Genomic DNA, 22,288 nt, shown 5'->3' with positions numbered 1-22,288 from the left:
ATGATTGTGGACTACTGGAACAAGAGCACCGAGCACACCCCCATTCTCATTGATGGGGCTGTAGTGGAGCAGGTTGAGAGCTTCAAATTCCTTGGTGTCCAAATCAAAAAACAAATTAGATTGGTCCAAACACACCAAGACAGTCGTGAATAGGGCACGACAAAGCCTATTCCCCCTCAGGAAACTAAATGGGTCCTGAGATCCTCAAAAGGTTCTACAGCTGCAACATCGAGAGCATCCTGACCTGTTGCATCACTGCCTGGTACGGTAATTGCTCTGCCTCCAACCGCAAGTCACTAAAGAGGGTAGTGCGTACGGCCCAGTACATCACTGGGGCAAAGCTGCCTGCCATCCAGGACCTCTATACCAGGCGGTGTCAGTGGAAGGCCCTAAAAATTGTCAAAGACCCCAGCCACCACAGTCATAGACTGTTCTCTCTACTACCGCATGACAAACTGAACACCACTCTCCATATTTTCAAGCATAGTGGTGGCTGCATCATGTTATGGGTATGCTTGTAATCATTACGGACTGGGGAGTTTTTCAGGATACAAAATAATTGGAATGGAGCTAAGAACAGGCAAAATCCTAGAGGAAGACCTGGTTCAGTCTACTTTTCACCAGACACTGGGAGTTGAATTCACCTTTCAGTCGGAGAATAACCTAAAACACAAGGCCAAATCTACACTGGAGTTGCTTACCAAGAAGACAGTGAATGTTCCTGAGAGGCAGAGTTACAGTTTTGACTTAAATCTACTTGAAAATATATGGCAAGACCTGAAAATTGTGTTTTAGCAATGATCAACAACCAATTTGACAGAGCATGAAGAATTTTGAAAAGAGTAATGGGCAAATGCTGCACATTCCAGGTGCGGAAAGGTCTTTGAGGCATAAGTCGTCCGCATGCTTCCCAGCTGAAACAGTTCGGTAGAGTTCGTGCATACTGTACAGTATATTATGATTACATTTTGTGATGTTCTTGATCGTTTTGGACTTCGGTAAGTTTTTATGTCTGTTCAGGCACATTACATTTTTTCTGGAGGCAAGCCGAAGTTCGGAGCCAAAGTCTACGCCCCTTTGTTGATGATTGGTCAACAGTAGGGATTCTTCAATAAGGTTTTTGTTGTCAATCAATGAGGGACGGCTGACTCGTTTTCATGCACATTTTTTAATTGAAATATACTGCACCAAACATCTTAGATATAAAATTACGTGACTAAGAGCTCTTCGGCAAAAAAGTAATAATGACAGATTTTTTTTTCAGATAATGACAGATTTCTTGAGTTAGCTTAGATTAATTCTGACTATTTTGAGGAAGTGTATACTGGCTATGGTGTCTCAAAATGGACAAACAGTACTATTGGCAATTTTTCTTGTTTTTCAAGCGAAGGTCTTTTAAGGGTGTGTGTGAGCACACTCATTCCATTTGGCTAGCTGAGTTCGGCTAGGCGCCAGCCAAACCGTAGCATGCTGACACCTTTACCCAGAAAGACTCGCAGCCGTAATTGCTGCCAATTACGGTTAACACTTCTATAAAAACACGTTTTCGCTTTGTCGTCATGGGGTATTGTGTGTAGATGGAAGAGAGAAGAAAAAGGAATTTAATCAATTTTGAATTCAGGTTGTAACACAACAAAATGTGGAATAAGTCAAAGGGTATGAATACTTTCTGAAGGCACTGTATCTTATTGCTGCATGAGCAAGTTAGCCAGCATGTTCTAAATGTAATGGTAGCATTAGCTCCCTGCTAATGCACAGTTTCCATGATAGAATCAACAGACATCAACATCATTGAGCTATGCAGATCTTATGTGCTGTCCTTTGACCATTGTTGCAGGTACTTGCACATACTGTATGTTGTCATGTTTTTATCAATGTTATTATTGTTATTTTAACCCCAGTCAGATATTGACATGTGAGTGAATAAACTGTTACATAAGCTAGCTAGTTAGCTAACAGGCAAAATATGGCTGACAGTATTTGCTCAGCTAGCATAAAAACAAGTGCATAAAATGCTGTACAATGACAAAAAATATGACAAAAACATTGACAACTTCATCAGGAAACAAATACTGTACTCACAGTTCTTGCATTCATGCACAGTGAGGGATAAAATAGTTGAATAATATTAGAAAAACTGAGATTCTCAGCACATGTGGTGAGCTGAACTTAGGAGTTCTTCTTTTATGATATCGTGGTGGTCCACAAACACATTTTTAAAGTGCAATCCATTAAACGTTATCAATACCATGCTGAAACAATCCACCTTTAGGATTATTCAGCATGTCAACAACCATTTCGACAGTAACATCTGTTGCCACCAATAACTATTTTGCCTTATCCACTATAACCTTCAATCTGGCATTTCTGCTTTCCACAACCCGAGTCGTGTTGATAACATTACCAATGAATGCTATGAAGTTAACCTCATTCACTATCAAACCAACAGATGTGTCCTTTGACACAGCACATTCATGATCGCAACATTTCTGAACAGGTCTCAAAACCATGCCAGGACCAACAGATGCACCAGCCCTGACAGTAGTTCCACTTTGTACAAGAACAGCCATGGTAGCTCCATCAGTCCGCACTGTAGTTCCACCAATCTGTTTTACAGCCTCTGTATATGATACATCATGACTGATTCTATATTTCTGAGTTTCTCTCTGCACCTGGCATCCACCAAATGTTTCCCCCCACAATTACAATACCTAACCTTCACATTGCTCCCACATTCACCAGAATCATGTTCCCCTCCACACTTGGCACATGTTTTCTTTCCTTTACACTGATCAGCTACATGTCCCATTATTTGACATTCAAAACATAATGGGGAGGGGAGACATTTTTCTGACATTGAAACTAAGGAATCCTATCTGTACTTTTCCAAGTAAAACCTTCTCAAACCTCAGCAGCACTGATAGCTTTCACTTCTTTGACCCTCTTTTCTACTGATCAACCTTTTGGCCTCAATAACTCTGCCTCCCTTCACATTTAAAAAAATACATAATCTATGGATAAAGATATTGGGTCCCCAGTGATAACTCCCCTCAACCTACCATAACCACCAGGGTCATGGCTTTTAATCTTATTCCCATTTAAGCTTTTCCATTTGCAGAATCTTCCCTTGCTGATCCTGTCTACCAGCAATCTAAATTTTCCAACGTACCAGGCTTGTTTGACTTCACCTATCTCTTTCTCTACAGCATTGGTTAGTCGGGATAGGGTGTAAATGAGGCCCTGTGGTCTCATCAAACACCATCACCCCTTTCCACTCGGACACATTATTACTCTTTCTTCCTACCTTGGCCCTCTTTATGCTTTCTTTACTAGACTCAACTGCTTTCAGTATCATGAACTCTCTTCTTCCTATGTCTTTCCACTACTAATAAACTTGGGCATTAGGCCGAAGATTATGGATATACCGACAAGATACTTGTCTCTTCGCCCTAACATTGTCCACAAAGCGGCATGGCAGGCTGTCTAGCACCCGCCTATCCTTGCTTTGGATTGGTGGATACATCTCTTTATTTTAATACTTTTTTGAATATTCAATTAGGGTTGTTGACATCAATGGCCTGTATTCAATGGAGAGAGACACTATGCTACTCGCCTCATGCCATGAATATGCATAGCCATCTCGAGACAACCCCAATATAGTTTTTTTTTCTCAAAGTTGCAGTGATATCACATGTCCTACTTATATCAGTACACTCGTAGCAACCTAAGCATTACAACACTTTGATTCAATCAAATAAACCTCACCAAATAAACCATTTACTGTTTTGTTGAACAAATTCGACACTCATTGACCTCCATACAAAAACTGCTTGCTTGGTGGGCAGAAAAACTGTAAAAACACGCCACCTGCTGGAGGGAGACAGATTTTCCACTGAGTTGATTGTCCCCAGCACAAGGTGCACCTGTGTAATGATCATGCTGTTTAATCAGTTGTTTAAACAGGTGGATGGGTTATCTTGGCAAAGGAGAAATTCTCACTAACAGGGATGTAAACAAATTTGTGCACAAAATTGGAGAGAAATAAGCTTTTTGTGCGTATGAAACATTTCTGGGATTTTTTCTAAACAGCCCATGAAACACTTTACATGTTGCATTTATATATTTTTTTCAGTATAGAACTGTTGTTGAAAATGTTGTAATTAATGTTGTATTGTGCTGTAACTAATGACAACAAACTATAATTTAATGGGTTCAAGATTGGGGTGACAAAATCCTACAGTATTTATCAAAAATCTATAGGATCCAATCGGATTACTTTTAGGATTCTGAATGTGGTGATACAAAATCCTGTTGGATTGCGAGAATCATATAGAGTCCAATAGGATAACTTTTGATTCCCAATAGGAAAAAAGTTGTCCAATAAAATTCTGACACAGGTTACACAAAAGCCTCTATATTTTTTTTATTTTTAACCTTTATTTGACTAGGCAAGTCAGTGAAGAAAAACATTTTTTATTTTTATTTTAACCTTTATTTAACTATTCAAGTCAGTTAATTAAGAATAAATTCTTATGTACAATGACGGCCTACCAGGGAACAATGGGTTAACTACCTTGTTCAGCGGCAGAACTACATAATTTTACTTTGTCAGCTCGGCGATTCTATCTAGCAACCTTTTAAGGTTACTGGCCCAACGCTCGAACCACTAGGCTACCTGCCGCCCCATCATTTACAATGATGACCTACACCGGCCAAACCTGGTCAATGCTGGGCCAACAGTATGATTACTTAAAAATCCAATAGGAAAAAAACTTATCCTGTTGGAATAAAATCACTAATAATCATATAGGAATTTTGTAGAGGGTATACACCCAAATGTTGCATATTGCGTCTTTCTTAGCTTGAGGGTGAGAGTAATATATGGACTATTACTTTATTACTTTATGCATACTTTATGCCACGCTATATGAAACAGCTGTTTTGATAGTTTGGCGCCGACGTTAATTAAATTAATAATGCCGATGTTTCATAACTGTGTATATAGTCATGTCTCTTTAAATTCACCTCTAAAAATGCGTCGCGCCATGATCACATCAGGCAGTTGTCCAATCAAACGAAAGATGCAGCCCTTTCGTGACAAGGAAGTATCTTTCCATTGGATATGTGTGCAATTACGTCGTTGTTTCTTTAAACAGGGAGTTGCAGATTGGTTACCCGAATACCTATAGTTTGATGACATTGTTCGCCTTATCAAGTGGCTTGGTAAAGTGGACAACTGCGTCAGGTATGTAACTCATTTTTTTTTTATGTATGTAGCGAACATTTACAAATCAGCGATATAGTTGTGCGTTTGTATGCGTTGTGGGGCATTACATTGGGATATGACATGGGCGCATATGCATGATGTAGAATGGGGATTAATGGCAGTTAAGTCATTACTTATTTTTTGGTAGATATAGCTTCAATTTGTGAGCACATATTACACGAATCTCACTTATCTGAAACATGTTCACGTATTATGAGGTGATATGTTTTGAATTGACTCTATCTATCTATAAAGTAATGCACACAATGCAATTCACTTTTTTTTTTGTTTGAGGCCAAATATGGTAGTGTGCTAAATGGGTACATGGGGCCTTTATTTGATACACTTGTAAAAGTAGGTAGAGTAATTAATTAACACTAATGCATTCTATTAGATTGAGATGTCAAACCTACTTGGGAATGTATTTGTAATTTGTAGTAGGTTTCCTAGATCCTACATAGCCCAATATGTACTCTTAAGGAGCCTACTGTTACTCCTTAAAGGTCCAAGGACCTTTTGTTATTTTCAGTGGTAGACTGGCTCTGGCAGCCAACACAGCCTAATACTCCATCAAAACATGAATCGATTCTCAATTGGAATACATTTTTAGGAACATAAAGCCCTTTACTTTCATACCACATCAAAATACTTTCAAAAATGCAAAATATACACTTACTGTACACTGTTTTAGCCGGCTTTATCACAGATGCAGCCGGCAGTAATTTTCAGTGACAACAGACTCCCCCAGGACTGCCGCAGAAGAAATATCAGCCCACACAGAGAGGCATGTAATTGAACTTTACTCAACTTACTAGAGTTTGCCCTCTTAGTTAACACTATCAACATTTCCCTTTACTGTGGGAATTGTGATAAAATCAACGCCATAATAGCCACTTTCAATGCAACATACTGAAAAACAAAATTAACTATGCAAGACTTAGTATGCAAAACTAACTATGCAAGACATTTTGTTGTAGGCAGAACCCATTTGAGTAGGATTCTATTGCACTGAAATGCACGACTCAGCCCATACTCTACACAAACTGGTGCAGCATAACCAATCAGAGCTGCAGTAGGCCTATATGCAAATTGTGATATATGAATCTGTGCCATTCACTTTTAACTGGACTGTGTTTACAGCATGAGCGGTCTTGAGTAGGGCTGTGGTGGTCATGACATTTTGTCAGCCGGTGATTGTCAAGCAAATAACTGCTGGTCTCACGGTAATTGACATAAACACATTTAGCATATCCTGGCTTCCACATACAGTGGGGCAAAAAAGTATTTAGTCAGCCACCAATTGTGCAAGTTCCTGTAATTTTCATAATAGGTACACTTCAACTATGACAGACAAAATTAGAAAAAAAATCCAGAAAATCACATTGTAGGATTTTTAATGAATTTATTTGCAAATTATGGTGGAAAATACGTATTTGGTCACCTACAAACAAGCAAGATTTCTGGCTTTCACAGACCTGTAACTTCTTCTTAAGAGGCTACTCTGTCCTCCACCAGTTACCTGTATTAATGGCACCTGTTTGAACCAAATTAGATCCTTGGTACTCCAAAAAATTAAAGGTGATGGCATGTATCTTCTGACCCAACATATGGGATATGCATGCTATCATCTTTCTTAAATACCAAGGATCAACAATGACAACACCATTCTGTATACTTTTGGCCCTTCTTTGGACACTGTGTTAACTAACCTCCAGACAAGCTTCAATTCCATACAACTCTCCTTCCGTGGCCTCTAACTGCTCTTAAATGCAAGTAAAACTAAATGCATGCTCTTCAACCGATTGCTGCCCACACCCGCCGCCCGGCTAGCATCACCACTCTGGACAGTTCTGACTTAGAATATGTGGACAACTTCAAATATCTAGGTGGCTGGTTATATAGTAAACTCTCCTCCTCTCCAATCCAAAATGAAATCTAGAATTGGCTTCCTATTTCGCAACAAAGCATCCTTCACTCATGCTGCCAAACATACCCTCGTAAAACTGACTATCCTACCGATCCTTGACTTCGGAGATGTAATTTACAAAATAGCCTCCAACACTCTACTCAGCAAATTGGATGCAGTCTATCGCAGTGCCATTCATTTCTTCACCAAAGCCCCATATACTAATGGAACTGGGAACCTGTATGCTCTCGTTGGCTGGCCCTCGCTTCATATTTGTCACCAAAACCACTGGCTCCAGGTCATCTACAAGTCTTTGCTAGGTAAAGCCTCGCCTTATCTCAGCTCACTGGTCACCATAGCAGCACCCACCCGTAGCACACGCTCCAGCAGGTATATTTCACTGGTTACCCCCAAAGTCAATTCCTCCTTTGGCCCCCTTTCCTTCCAGTTCTCTGCTGCCAATGACTGGAACAAATTGCAAAAATCACTGAAGCTGGAGACTCATATCTCCCTCACTAACTTTAAGCATCAGCTATCAGAGCAGCGTACAAATCATTGCACCTGTATATAGCCCATCTGTAAATAGCCCATCCAACTACCTCATCCCCATATTATTTATTTATTTGTTTGCTCCTTTGCACCCCAGTATCTTTACTTGCACATTTATCTTCTGCACATCTGTCACTCCAGTGTTTATTTGCTAAATTGTAATTATTTCGCCACTACGGCCTATTTATTGCCCTACCTCCCTAATCTTACTTCATTTGCACACACTGTATATCTTTTTTTTCTATTGTGTTATTGACTGTACATTTGTTTATTCCTTGTGTTACTCTGTGTTGTTGCTTGTGTTGCAATGCTTTGCTTTATCTTGGCCAGGTCGCAGTTGTAAATGAGAACTTGTTCTCAACTGGCCTACCTGGTTAAATAAAGGTAAAATAAAAAATGACTAGCTTGTACCCAAATAAGAATTCCCATTCCTGGAAAACCTTTGGTAGTGCCGGGACACTGAAAAGATTGCTTGTGAAACACTACAGTAGTTTACCCCAAGGTATTCTCAAATGTCACTGCTTTAAAAAGCACTATCAGTAGCATTCCCCCAAATACACCTACAGTACTAGGCCCGCCTCCCATTTATCATACTGTTATTTACTGTACGTTATCTGAGTTCTAGTAACACATAGGGCTGGGCGATATGGCCAAAATATCATATCATGTATGGTATTTTTCACATTTTTGACGGTGTGACGTATTTGACGATATTTTATGTTTTTGATTAATGAAAGTTCCTAATTTTCTTTATGAGTGGTGCGTGACCCTAGGGTGGCAACACATATATTCTCAATTATTTCAATGGGTCTTTCTCCATTCGGATTGTTTTATACTTGGGGTGGCAGGTAGCCTAGTGGTTAACCCACTGCATTGGGCCTGTAACCGAAAGGTTGCTAGATCGAATCCCCGAACTGACAAGGTAAAAATCTGTCGTTCTGCCCCTGAACAAGGCAGTTAACCCATTGTTCCCTGGTAGGCCGTCACTGTGAGTAAGAATTTGTTCTTAACTGACTTGCCTAGTTAAATGAAGGTAAAATAAAATACTGTTCAATTCAACTTCGATCTGCATTTCCTGCACTCATTTGAGATCATTTCCACACTGCAACGTTATGGGCAAAAATACTAGCCCATATTTTTAACCAAATGCTGCAATTGCAATTTAGATCAAACCACTTGGGTGAACTTTTGGAATCATGGAAATAGAATGTTTATTATAATTTATTATCATTATCGTTGTTTGACGTGACAACGAATGAAAATTCCATGGACGAGTTATTGTGACAGGGTAGGAACCAAAGTGATGGTCCGTGTAAATCTTTATTCATATAGCCAACATATTCATGCTTCGCCTATTCCTCTGATTTAGAATATACAGTTGCACAAACATGCTGATTTAGGCCTCCACCAGCTAGCTACGTTTGCTCTGACTCAGTACTTTTATTAGCTAGCCAGCTAACTAACGATTCATATTAGTGGTTCAATACCGGTGTATATAGTAAAATACAGTATACCGCCCAGCCCTAGTAAACCACTACTGTCTATGTATGATGAAAATGTGATTGATATTGCCTATAGATCTAACATTGACTAGTTGACTACCCACCCTGTCCATAAGTCATGTCCAGTTTACATGTGATGTGTCACTCTCAAGAAGTCAATTCTGCCCACAAATCATTTATGACATTGTCTGCTACATCTGCGAATTCATCACTTCTCAAAACCTGAGCCTTCTCTGTGTCTGAGCCTTCTCTGAGTCTGAGCCTTCTCTGAGTCTGAGCCTTCTCTGAGTCTGAGCCTTCTCTGAGTCTGAGCCTTCTCTGAGTCTGAGCCTTCTCTGAGTCTGAGCCTTCTCTGAGTCTGAGCCTTCTCTGAGTCTGAGCCTTCTCTGAGTCTGAGCCTTCTCTGTGTCTGAGCCTTTTCTGTGGTTTTGAGAAGTGAGAAATTATTTGTCACTTGTGATATGTGGGTAGGATAGGCTACTTGAGAGGAGGAGTCTACAAGGCTATGCTCAAAGCCATTACTTATCAACTTGGCAGATTCAGACATGGATCTTGTGCTGAATGTCGCCGACCACTATGTCCTCACCCCCTACGTGTACCCGTCGTCGTGGCCTGAAGACGGGGCGCTGCGCCAGATCATCAGCCTGTTGGTAGTCACCAACCTGGGAGCCGCAGTCCTCTACCTGGGCCTGGGGTGGCTGAGCTACCACTTCATCTTTGACCACAACCTCATGAAACATCCACAGTTTCTAAAGGTATGTCCTTCTTTATATTACTCAATACTTGGTCCCAGATCTTGTTAAACGTCACAACACCTGTAGGACTTGGCAAGATAACACAAAAAGATCTGGGACCAGGCCACAATATAGTTGTATGCAGTTGAACTCCGACAAACTATATACACTGCTCAAAAAAATTAAGGGAACACTTAAACAACACAATGTAACTCCAAGTCAATCACACTTCTGTGAAATCAAACGATCCACTTAGGAAGCAACACTGATTGACAATAAATTTCACATGCTGTTTTGCAAATGGAATAGACAACAGGTGGAAATCATAGGCAATTAGCAAGACACCCCCAATAAAGGAGCGGTTCTGCAGGTGGTAACCACAGACAACTTCTCAGTTCCTATGCTTCCTGGCTGATGTTTTGGTACCTTTTGAATGCTGCCGGTGCTTTCACTCTGGTGGTAGCATGAGACGGAGTCTACAACCCACACAAGTGGCTCAGGTAGTGCAGCTCATCCAGGATGGCACATCAATGCGAGCTGTGGCAAGAAGGTTTGCTGTGTCTGTCAGCGTAGTGTCCAGAGCATGGAGGCGCTACCAGGAGACAGGCCAGTACATCAGGAGACGTGGAGGAGGCCGTAGGAGGGCAACAACCCTGCAGCAGGACCGCTATATGGTATGAGGGCCCGACGTCCACAGGTGGGGGTTGTGCTTACAGCCCAACACCGTGCAGGACGTTTGGCATTTGCCAGAGAATACCAAGATTGGCAAATTCGTCACTGGCGCCCTGTGCTCTTCACAGATGAAAGCAGGTTCACACTGAGCACATGTGACAGACGTGACAGTCTGGAGACGCCGTGGAGAACGTTCTGCTGCCTGCAACATCCTCCAGCATGACCGGTTTGGCGGTGGGTCAGTCATGGTGTGGGGTGGCATTACTTTGGGGGGGCCGCACAGCCCTCCATGTGCTCGCCAGAGGTAGCCTGACTGCCATTAGGTACCGAGATGAGATCCTCAGACCCCTTGTGAGACCATATGCTGGTGCGGTTGGCCCTGGGTTCCTCCTAATGCAAGACAATGCTAGACCTCATGTGGCTGGAGTGTGTCAGCAGTTCCTGCAAGAGGAAGGCATTGATGCTATGGACTGGCCCGCCCGTTCCCGAGACCTGAATCCAATTGAGCACATCTGGGATATCATGTCTCGCTCCATCCACCAACGCCACGTTGCACCACAGACTGTCTAGGAGTTGGCAGATGCTTTAGTCCAGGTCTGGGAGGAGATCCCTCAGGAGACCATCCGCCACCTCATCAGGAGCATGCCCAGTCGTTGTAGGGAGGTCATACAGGCACGTGGAGGCCACACTCACTACTGAGCCTCATTTTGACTTGTTTTAAGGACATTACATCAAAGTTGGATCAGCCTGTAGTGTGGTTTTCCACTTTCATTTTGAGTGTCACTCCAAATCCAGACCTCCATGGGTTGATAAATTTGATTTCCATTGATAATTTTTGTGATTTTATTGTCAGCACATTCAACTATGTAAAGAAAAAAGTATTTAATAAGAATATTTCATTAATTCAGTTCTAGGATGTGTTATTTTAGTGTTCCCTTTATTTGTTATGAGCAGTGTATATATATATATATATATATATATATTAGTTTTATTTATTTATTGGAATTGATCCCTGATCTCAGATCATTGTTGGTCCTCAGAACCAGGTGCGGCGGGAGATCAAATACGCCATGACCTCGCTACCCATAATCAGTATACCCACTGTGGCGTTATTTTTCCTTGAGGTCAGAGGATACAGCAAGCTCTATGACGACGTCGAAGAGTCTCCCATGGGTAAGACAATGCTGCGTTCACCGACGCTGGGACTGTAATGTAATGTTTATACTGTTCATTTTGTTATGCAACTTTGTCTAACAGGATTGTCATTATGATGCTAATGGTGGTTTGTTTTTTCAGGCTGGCCCTTTGTGCTTCTCAGCATGATTTCCTTCTTGTTATTCACGGACGGGTGCATTTATTGGATTCATCGGTTTCTTCACCACAAGAGTATTTACAAGGTGAGCATTACAAAGTATTGTTACCAATGGGGAAGTGTGCTACTGGGTAGGTCCCTTCACTGTCAATTGAATGTGGATTGTTGCTCTAGATGTGATTTTGGTGATCTACAGTTACAGATCAGTCCACAATGACAGACAAATCCTGTATATTAAGTCATATCATTCTGCTCATTTTTCTGAATGAGATTAAGGCAGTTGACATTGTCTTAATGTTGATTAACAAATGTGCAGTTTTTCCCCTCCATTTTTTGGCATACATGTATTTGCTAAGAACTTGTGTATGTAATGTACGGAGCTAGAACAAAGCCAGTGCTATGTCTTCAGTACCAGTGTGTGTTATCGTCTGCTGGTCCTATCCTCACTCGCTGGCACACTTGAAAGTGATCCAACGGGGCCATATGTTTCATATGCTATCTGTTCCTCAGCAAATATGTTCTACATACAGTTCCTTTTGAATATGGTGGCATGTTCCCTCCCCTCAGCACTTCCACAAGCCACACCATGTGTGGAAGATCCCCACCCCGTTTGCCAGCCACGCCTTCCACCCGCTGGATGGCTTCCTGCAGGGTCTGCCCTACCACATCTACCCCTTCCTCTTCCCTCTGCACAAGGTGCTCTACCTGGCCCTCTACATCTTCGTCAATATCTGGACTGTGTCTATCCATGACGGCGACTACCGCGTGCCCGGACCACTGCAGGAAGTGGTCAACGGGGCGGCCCACCACACGGACCACCACCTCTTCTTCGACGTCAACTATGGCCAGTACTTCACCCTGTGGGACCGCATTGGCGGGTCTTACCGCAACCCCTCAGTACTCGAAGGGAAGGGCCCCCTCGACTGCATTCGTAGACTGACTGCCGAGGGGAAGATGAGCGCTAATGGGGCTAATGCCAATGGGCACACGAATGGGCATGCTAATGTAAGCGGTACAAAGAGTAAGGAGGAGTAGTTGGTACATGTGGTGTAGTGTCATGATGAATGAGTTCTTAGTTGATAAAGCTAAGCTAGGTGTCACTGATAAGGATTAGCTCACATACTGCTTCACACATGGATTGTTTTCATTCATTATCCCATTATAAATAATCAAGCTACAGTTGCTTATCTTTCTTAAACTGTCCCTTTATTAATTTTCCTCATTGTTTCAATGCTAGGGAAAGGGAGGAGGCAAGAATGTCTTGACATTTCACTGAAAAACACTGATATACTGAACATGTGGGTGATATAATTGTTTGGAACTTAATTTCAGTTTCTGCATTTGCCAAACAAATACTTAATGAGAATTTAGACAAAAGCACCAAGCTATTCTCATAGTCATAGGCTATAGAAACCTAGCAGGCCTCTCACCATTTCCTGGATTGTCATCATTGACTTGAGAAATAATTGCTTATTTTAATGAAGTTCATTGAGTGCATGCTGATTGATTGTGCCTGTTTGGAGGTGTTGTGTGTTGTATGGATTTTGTTTGATATCTGAGGGGAGGTGACAATGAAATAGGATGTCTAGTGCTGAGTAATGCAAGAAAATGAAAATGCATGACGTTCCTACAACCCCTATGTACTATAAGATATTAAGGTTGTAGTGGTTAATGGCAGGAACTGGGATTCTACACACCATGACTCGTCAGATTTGGTCATGCTCATATCCAGTAGTTAACCCTCTGGGACTTTTCTCCAACAAGATAAAAGTAAAACGTCTATGACGAATGGAAGTGTGTTTACCGGAATGTTTTGCATTTTAAAGCAGACATATCTGGGGAATGAAATAAAATAAAAAAAAACATGGCCATTTGGAAGTTGAGCAAAGTGAATCCTAATGTATGTGGACACATGTCCATGTACACTAACCTTATCCCATCGGCTACTTACTGTATGTGCTGCAGCCAACTCTTTTTTTTTTAAATTATTGCATAACCATGTATGATAGAAGTTGGCGACAACACTCACAGATGGAATGAGGCAATGTGTACAGTAATGCACATAGTCACATAATCTAGTTGTAAATAATTGATGTCTGTAAATGGAAGGGAAAAGTTTTCACGGATATTTTACAATGTAGTCATTTAGCAGATGCTCATATCCAGAGCAACTCAAGTTGAGTGCCTTGCTCAAGGGGCGCAGACCGATTTTTCACCTAGTCTGCTCAGGGATTGGCCCAATGCTCTTAAGCACTAAGCTACCTGCCACCATGGATACCTGGGAAAATCTATTGGTTGTTTTCAATATAACAGTAGTGTGACTTTGTTCTATCCTATTTTCTCAATAAACATGGAAACTAATATGAAAACGTCTCTGTCCTTTTATTTAGAGTCTGCAGGTGGCAGAAAACGAGTAGTTCTATCAGTGTCTGACAAAGGCCACCTTTAAACTCGTCTTTTGAATCTCCAGTGACGTAAGCAGAGTTTGAATTTGGAACTTGAAATCTTATCAAAGTGCTGTGGAATCTCCCATTTGAAATTGCTAGAAAGGCCACAATTATATCACAATATCTGAGAAGCAATATCTGTTAATCCAAACAGTTTGATTTCATAAATTATTCTTTGTGTTGTCTTAAACCTCTTAAGGAGCTGACCCTTTTTTCCCCAATTTTTGCATAAAATGACATGCCCAAATCTAACTGCCTGTAGCTCAGGCCCTGAAGCAAGGATATGCATATTCTTGGTACCATTTGAAAGGAAACACTTTGAGGTTTGTGGAAATGTGAAAGAAATGTAGGAGAATATAACACAATAGATCTGGTAAAAGATAATACAGAGAAAAAAAAACTGTTCTTTTGTATTTTTTTGTGTGCCATCATCTTTGAAATGTAAGAGAAAGGCCATAATGTATTATTCCAGCCCAGATGCAATTTAGATTTCGGCCACTAGATGGTGGCAGTGTATGTGCAACGTTTTAGATTGATCCAATGAACCATTGCATTTCTGTTCACAATGTTGTATCAAGATTGCCCAAATGTGCCTAATTTGTTAATAACTTTTCAAGTTCAAAATTGTGCACTCTCCTCAAACAATAGCATGGTATTCTTTCACTAATAGCTACTGTAAATTGGACAGTGCAGTTAGAGTAACAAGAATTTAAGCTTTCTGCCAATATCAGATATATCTATGTCCTGGGAAATGATCTTGTTACTTACAACCTCATGCTAATTGCATTAGCCTACGTTAGCTCAACCGTCCCGCAGGGGACCCACCGATCCGCAATACGGATGGAATGTTCCCAAGACATGTTTGCTTGCATGACTCAGCACTCTTGAGGTGTTATTTCAGACAAAGTACAGCAGAGGGAGCTATTGCATTACCCAAAGTATGTAGATGACAAGGTTATTTTCAGTGTCTTATCTTTTCAATTTATGAATAGAAACACCAGGTGAACACACAGCAAAATAACACTTGTGTTTTCATTAGGATCCCTTTCTATAAAATCAATTGGTACAACAAAGACTCAAAACATGTAGCCCAAAAATTCCTAAATGAATAGCCTGTGTGGACAATAACCTCAATAATAAGCTCTGTTCAGATCGAATATAACTGGAAACCTCTTGAGCTGAGATGCGAGGAGACAAACACAATTGGCTATATTTACATGAACATAATTCAATGACTGTATAAATGAAAGGACAAAGCCATTGATCACGTGACACCCTTCATTCCTATGTGAAGACTCAAAAGCGCATTGAAGCCAAATGAAGTCGATTAAGATGGCGTCTCATGAAGACGATGGGCGCGTTCCTCTGCCCAGGTGTTGCTGACGCCTGCTAGATATTGTAACTCCTGGATAAGCATTTTAAGTATCAGCTAAAATCTGTCAGTCAATGACACAATCGTTGACGTGGCACGCAACCATTGGTTGATGCATGCAACGTCTGAGTAAGAGGAGCTCAACCATAACATGCACATCTTGAGCTACTCCAGGAAGTGATGTTGCAGGCACCCATTTTTTTTTTATTTTTAAGATTGATCAATCTCACCTTCTACTGTGAGTCTCTGGCATTAAATCCATTTGAAATTGTAGTGTACTCTCACAGTTCATCAACAGTTTAATTGAGTTATGAACCAAACAAACCAAGTGAGCAATATTAAAGAATAGGAGATGAACATTGCTGTCTTGGCTGGAAGTGTGTTTTGGGGAATAAACATTTCCTCTTTGTGCACATTTTACAAACACTCTTGTTCTACCATCAAAATCATGCAGCAAATACACTTAATTATTGGCATGAAATTGTTCATTTTTTATTTAAATAGGAAAGTCAGTTAAGAATAAATTCTTAAATACAATGACAGCCTTCCCCAGCCAAACGCTAACCCGGATGACACTGGGCCAATTGTGCATCACCCTATGGGACTCCCAATCACAGCTGGTTGTGATACAGCCTGGAATTGAACCAGGGTCTGTAGTGACACCTGTAGCACTGAGAGGTAGTGCCTTAGACCACTGTGCCACTCAAGTGCCCCTAATAATGTGTCTTGCTTCAATCACTTGGTTGTACTGCTTCTTTGGCTAGGTCGTAAATACTGTAAATGGCTTAATTGTACTATATACAGTTATGTCCATAATTATTAGCACCCTTGATTAAAAAAATGGTATATAAAAGTGCTGGTTAGATGACATGAAAATAGAGCTCTTTGGCCAAACACCAGTGGTGGGTTTGGTGTAAAAAAAACTACAGAAGCAAATGCAGAAAAGTAACTCATACCTACAGTCAAATATGGTGATATTTTAAGCTATGGGGCGATTTTTTTTGTATTACTTGTTAAACAAAATCTCTTTCTCTGAGCAATCGTATTAGTATTTAATATAATAATGTAAAAAAAAATGTAGCAGGGGGCCTCTGGAGTGGTGCAGCGGTCTAAGCCACAGCATCACAGTGGTAGAGGTGTCATTTGAGGCACGGTTCGTTCCCAGGCTGTGTTACAACTGGTCATGATCAGGAGTCCTATAGGGCAGCGCACAATTGGCACAGCACCGTCCGGGTTAGGGGAGTATTTGGCCGGTGGGTCTTTACTTGGCTCATCGTGCTCTAGTGACTCCTTGTGGTGGGCCAGGTGCCTGCAGGCTGACTATGGTCATCAGTTGAACTGTGTTTCCTCCAACACATTGGTGCGGTTGGCTTCTGGGATAAGTTGGCGGGTGTTAAGAAGAACGGTTTGACAGGTCATGTTTCGGAGGACATGTGACTTGACTTCCACCTCGCGAGCCTGTTGGGTGTTTCAGCGATGAGACAAGATTGAAAAAGGGGGTAAAATACCAATGTTACGAATCACTTTTGGCCCGACAGTCTAGGGGGGATGGTAATGAGACGCGTAACATAACTCATGCAAATTATAATTGTGACAAAGTAAGAGTGAACGAAATAACCAGGACAACTGAAATCTACCGTCAAACTCAAGGTTTATTAATAAACACACGGTAATGGGGGGGAGCAGGAAAAGGGGCTGAGCTGGACCCAAGGAAAGAAACAATAAGTATTCAAAAACACCCCTAAGCTAGACTAGCCTACTTTAACAACAGCTAACTAACTAACCAAAAATACAGTGGGTGGTCCGCCCAGTTCTAACTAGTGTATTTAACAAAGTTCACCTACGGGTAGTGTATGCCCATGGGCGACTTGTCTTGGTTTCCCCTTTTCCCACCAGCAATCAAATACAAACACCATAACCAAAAACAATACTCACAGGTGATGACAAAGTGCTATGGAGGTGCTCAAACAAAAGGAGAGGTTAAGACACAAAGAGAGAATGAAACAGAGAGATCTACATACAGTGCCTTGCGAAGGTATCCGGCCCCCTTGAACTTTGCAACCTTTTGCCATATTTCAGGCTTCAAACATAAAGATATAAAACTGTATTTTTTTGTGAAGAATCAACAACAAGTGGGACACAATCATGAAGTGGAACGACATTTATTGGATATTTCAAACTTTTTTAACAAATCAAAAACTGAAAAATTGGGCGTGCAAAATTATACCTGTATCCGTAACACTCCCACCCTTAAAAGAGCAACCCTAGGGATTGCGACCACAGTATTACAATTAATACTCAGTTTGAAGCACATAGTCAGTTTCACTTATTTTCTTTCCAATCAAATAAGGACCAGAGAAACGAGCTGACAGTGAAGATCCTGGAACAGGTAATAACATCAGTACTTGGTCACCTGGCTGTAGTGGACGAGAAACAGCCTCTTTATCATAGTGTCTTTTCATGCTCCTCTGTGAGGAAGACAGAGCTTCCTTTGCGAGAGCACAAGCTTGGTGTAGGCGCTCACGAAAGCGACTTACGTAGTCCAACACATTCTCATCTCTGGTACACAACTCTTGGGACAAGAACTGTTCTTTAAGGACTTTCATTGGTCCTCTTACTGTGTGACCAAACACTAGTTCAGCCGGGCTGAAACCTAGGGACTCCTGCACAGTTTCACGAGCAGCAAACAAAACTAGAGGAACTCCCTCATCCCAATCTTTCTCAGATTCCAAACAATATTTATGTAGCATAGACTTCAGTGTCTGATGCCATCTTTCAAGCGCACCCTGAGACTCTGGGTGATAGGCGCTTGACACCCGGTGCGTAATTGATAAGGATTTTAACACCTGCTTGAAGAGCTTGGATAGGAAATTGGTACCTTGATCGCTTTGTACCACCTTAGGTAACCCGAATGTCGTGAAGAATTTTATTAAGGCTTTACTCACTACCGGGGCTGTAATCCTTCGCAGAGGAATAATCTCGGGGTATCTTGTAGCCATACACATTATCGTTAACAAAAACTGTTTTTTACATTTTTTACAAAAATGTAAATGTAGCATACAATATAGCTCAGTATTTGTATTATGTATTTTATACATTATTTTTTGCTCATATTTATCAAGGGTGCCAATAATTATGGACCTAACTATGTCTTGCTCCTTTTTTATCTTTCTGTAAAAAAACAACTTTGAAAGGATTTAAAAGAGGATGTCTCCATACAGTATTTGCTTTTGACACATGGCCATAGAGGTCTCCTCCTTCACTCTTTCCTTTCATCCTGCGCTCTTCCATTTCATGCCCGGCGCTGGAGATAAAACATCTTTGTTACTCTAGTGCCCTTCGTGTTGAGACGGCAGTCAGTGCTTCAACTTTATTGTCCTCAGTCCTTGATCAGTCTTGCCTTTTGAGCTTGGACAAATGACAGACTGGGAAGCTTCTTGAAGATCATACACTGATGGATGGGAGCGATTCGGGTTCAAGTGGAATTTATCTCTCCAGTCCCTAGTTTTGCCAGTGCTGAGCCTTTCAGTTCCCGACCTTTTAGATTTCTAGCATGATCAGTTTCAAAGCTACCTTGTGCAGTGCATTGTACCAAATACTTAAACATTACAGCCTTTTCCCCCGACCCCGATGAAGCCTAGTCCTGGGGCCTCATTTATAAAACAGACTTAGGATACATTTTGATCTTAAGTATGACTTACGCAGAAAACCACGTTTAAGTAGTTATTTATTAAACCTTACTTTGACGTGGAAATTATCTTATCGCTACGCAAAGTCTAGACTCGACATAAGTGATTTTCCTGCTGGTTATGTATGGCTATTTTTTTTTCCCCCTTGCAGTTTAAGGTCGGTCCATGTCTTTTTCACATCAGCCACAGTTCTGTCTTGCTGCCCCACCTCGTTCACTGCAGCAGTGACACACTCCGAAGCAACCTGTTTGGCTTTGTTTGTCAACTCACTATTTAGTCCACTGAATAATACGTGTTGCCTGTCTTCAATCTCCTCTACCATCGCCGCGATCTCATCTTCCAAAAAGTTAGCTTTTCTCTTTTGGTCCATGGCTATTCCAGACTAAACCCTCATTTGTGCTAGCATTCTATAAGGGGAAATCGCTGACTGTCAATTTTAAGTTAATTTGAGATTTATAGATCACAAGTAAGTTACAAATGGGTTTCTTAGAACCTGCGTAAGCAAGGTTCAGTATCTTTTATGAATCGAACGTAAGCACACCATCGGAAATGATCTTACGACTAAGTTCAAGTGTAAATCTAAGAACATTTTAATAAATGAGGCCCCAGGACTAGGATTTATCTGTGTCTGGAAACTGGCTCTACATATTAAGTGCAGTACAGTGCATTTGGAAAGTATACGAACCCCTTGACTTTTTCCACATTTTGTTACTTTACAGGCTTATTCCAAAATGGAATAAATTGTTTTCCCCCCTCATCAATCAACACACAATACACCCTAAAGACAAAGCAAAAACAGGATATTAGAAATGTTTGCAAATGTTAAATGTTAAATCAACTGAAATATCACATTTACGTAAGTATTCAGACCCTTTACTCAGTACTTTGTTGAAGAACCTTTGGCAGTGATTACAGCCTTGAGTCTTCTTGGGTATGATGCTACAAGCTTGGCACACCTGTATTTGGGGAGTTTCTCTCATTCTTCTCTGCAGATCCTCTCAAGCTCTGTCAGGTTGGATGGGGAGTGTTGCTGCACAGCTATTTCCAGGTCTCTCCAGAGATGTTCGATCGTGTTCCAGGCCGGGCTATTTCTGGGCCACTTAAGGACATTCAGAGACTCCTCCCGAAGCCACTCCTGCGTTGTCTTGGCTGTGTGCTTAGGGTCGTTGTCCTGTTGGACGGTGAACCTTCGCCCCAGTCTGAGGTCCTGAGTGCTCTGGAGCAGGTTTTCATCAAGGATCTCTCTGTAACAACGCCTCTTCAACCTCAGTCGGCTATAGAAATTTGGCTTGTCAACTAAAACGCTCAAACTTTTACAGATGCATCCTGTCGGGCTGTATCACCGCCTGGTACGGCAACTGCACCGCCCACAACTGCAGGACTCTCCAGAGGGTGGTGCTGTCTGCACAACGCATCACTGGAGGCAAACAACCTACCCTGCAGGACACCTACAGGACTCGATGTGACAGGAAGGCCAAAAAAATCATCAAGGACAACAACCACCTGAGCCACTGCCTGTTCACCCCGCTACTATCCAGATGGCGTGGTCAGTACAGCGGCATCAAAGCTGGGACCGAGAGACTGAAAAATAGCTTCTATCTCAAGGCTATTACACTATTAAACAGCCATCACTAACACAAGAGGCTGCTGCCTACATACAGACTTAAAATCATTGGCTACTCTAACAAATGGATCACTAGTCACTTTATTAATGCCACTTTAATAATGATGTTTACATATCCTGCATTACTCATCCATATGTATATACTGTATTTTATACTATCTATTGCTTCTTGCCTATGTCGCTCAATCATTGCTCATCCATATATTTATATGTACAGCACATATTCTTATTCCATCCGTTTACTTAGATTTGTGTGTATTAGGTAGTTGTTGTGGAATTGTTAGATTACTTGTGGATATCGGAACTAGAAGCACAATAATTTCGCTACACTTGTAATAACATCTGCTAACCTTATGTACAGTTGAAGTTGGAAGTTTACATACACCTTAGCCAAATACATTTAAACTCAGTTTTTCACAATTCCTGACATTTAATCCTCGTAAAATTCCCTGTCTTAGGTCAGTTAGGATCACCACTTTCTTTTAAGAATGTGAAATGTCAGAATAATAGTAGAGAGAATGATTTATTTCAGATTTTATTTCTTTCATTACATTCCCAGTGGTCAGAAGTTTAGATACACTAAATTATTTGGTAGCATTGCCTTTAAATTGTTTAACTTGGGTCAAACATTTCGGGTAGCCTTCCACAAGCCTCCCACAATAAGTTGGGTGAAATTTGGCCCATTCCTCCTGACAGAGCTGGTGTAACTGAGTCAGGTTTGTAGGCCTCCTTGCTCGCACATGTTTTTTCAGTTCTGCCCACAAATGTTCTATAGGATTGAGGTCAGGGCTTTGTGATGGCCACTCCAATACCTTGACGTTGTTGTCCTTAAGCCATTTTGCCACAACTTTGGAAGTATGCTTGGGGTCATTGTCCATTTGAAAGACCCATTTGCGACCAAGCTTTAACTTTAACTTCCTGACTGATGTCTTGAGATGTTGCTTCAATATATCCACATAATTGTTCTGCCTCATGATGCCATCTATTTTGTGAAGTGCACCAGTGCCTCCTGCAAAGCACCCCCACAACATGATGCTGCCACCCCTGTGCTTCACGGTTGGGATGGTGTTCTTCGGCTTGCAAGCCTCCCCATTTTCCCTTCAAACATGACGATGGTCATTATGGCCAAACAGTTCTATTTTTGTTTCATTAGACCAGAGGACATTTCTCCACAAAATACGATCTTTGTCCCCATGTGCAGTTGCAAACCGTAGT

At 41.3% G+C, this 22,288-nt stretch overlaps 1 protein-coding gene and 1 non-coding gene across 5 annotated transcripts; both read left to right on the top strand.

The window, feature by feature from the left end:
* The first annotated feature begins 5,092 nt into the window (after nucleotides 1-5,092).
* On the top strand, nucleotides 5,093-13,802 carry sc5d (sterol-C5-desaturase). Of its 4 annotated transcripts, XM_021623781.2 has the most exons (6): nucleotides 5,198-5,245; nucleotides 5,958-6,050; nucleotides 9,761-9,978; nucleotides 11,652-11,802; nucleotides 11,926-12,026; nucleotides 12,509-13,802. In XM_021623781.2, exons 3-6 carry the CDS (start codon nucleotides 9,769-9,771, stop codon nucleotides 12,974-12,976), a joined length of 930 nt encoding a protein of 309 aa, XP_021479456.2. In that variant the 5' UTR covers nucleotides 5,198-5,245; nucleotides 5,958-6,050; nucleotides 9,761-9,768; the 3' UTR covers nucleotides 12,977-13,802. The 4 variants fall into 4 exon arrangements, with proteins under 4 accessions (XP_021479455.2, XP_021479454.2, XP_021479456.2 ...); XM_021623780.2 differs by lacking the exon at nucleotides 5,958-6,050 and having other exon boundaries at nucleotides 5,093-5,245; nucleotides 11,670-11,802; XM_021623779.2 differs by lacking the exon at nucleotides 5,958-6,050 and having other exon boundaries at nucleotides 5,093-5,245.
* On the top strand, nucleotides 12,265-12,402 carry LOC118937914. The gene has a single exon (XR_005035323.1). It is a non-coding gene; the product is annotated as a small nucleolar RNA SNORA57 (small nucleolar RNA).
* Nucleotides 13,803-22,288: the final 8,486 nt, after the last annotated feature.

Source organism: Oncorhynchus mykiss, chromosome 12 (genome assembly GCF_013265735.2).
Source record: "Oncorhynchus mykiss isolate Arlee chromosome 12, USDA_OmykA_1.1, whole genome shotgun sequence".
NCBI classification, from domain to species: Eukaryota; Metazoa; Chordata; class Actinopteri; order Salmoniformes; family Salmonidae; genus Oncorhynchus; species Oncorhynchus mykiss.
Note: the sequence above shows the minus strand (reverse complement) of the source record. Positions and strands in the feature narration are given on the sequence as shown.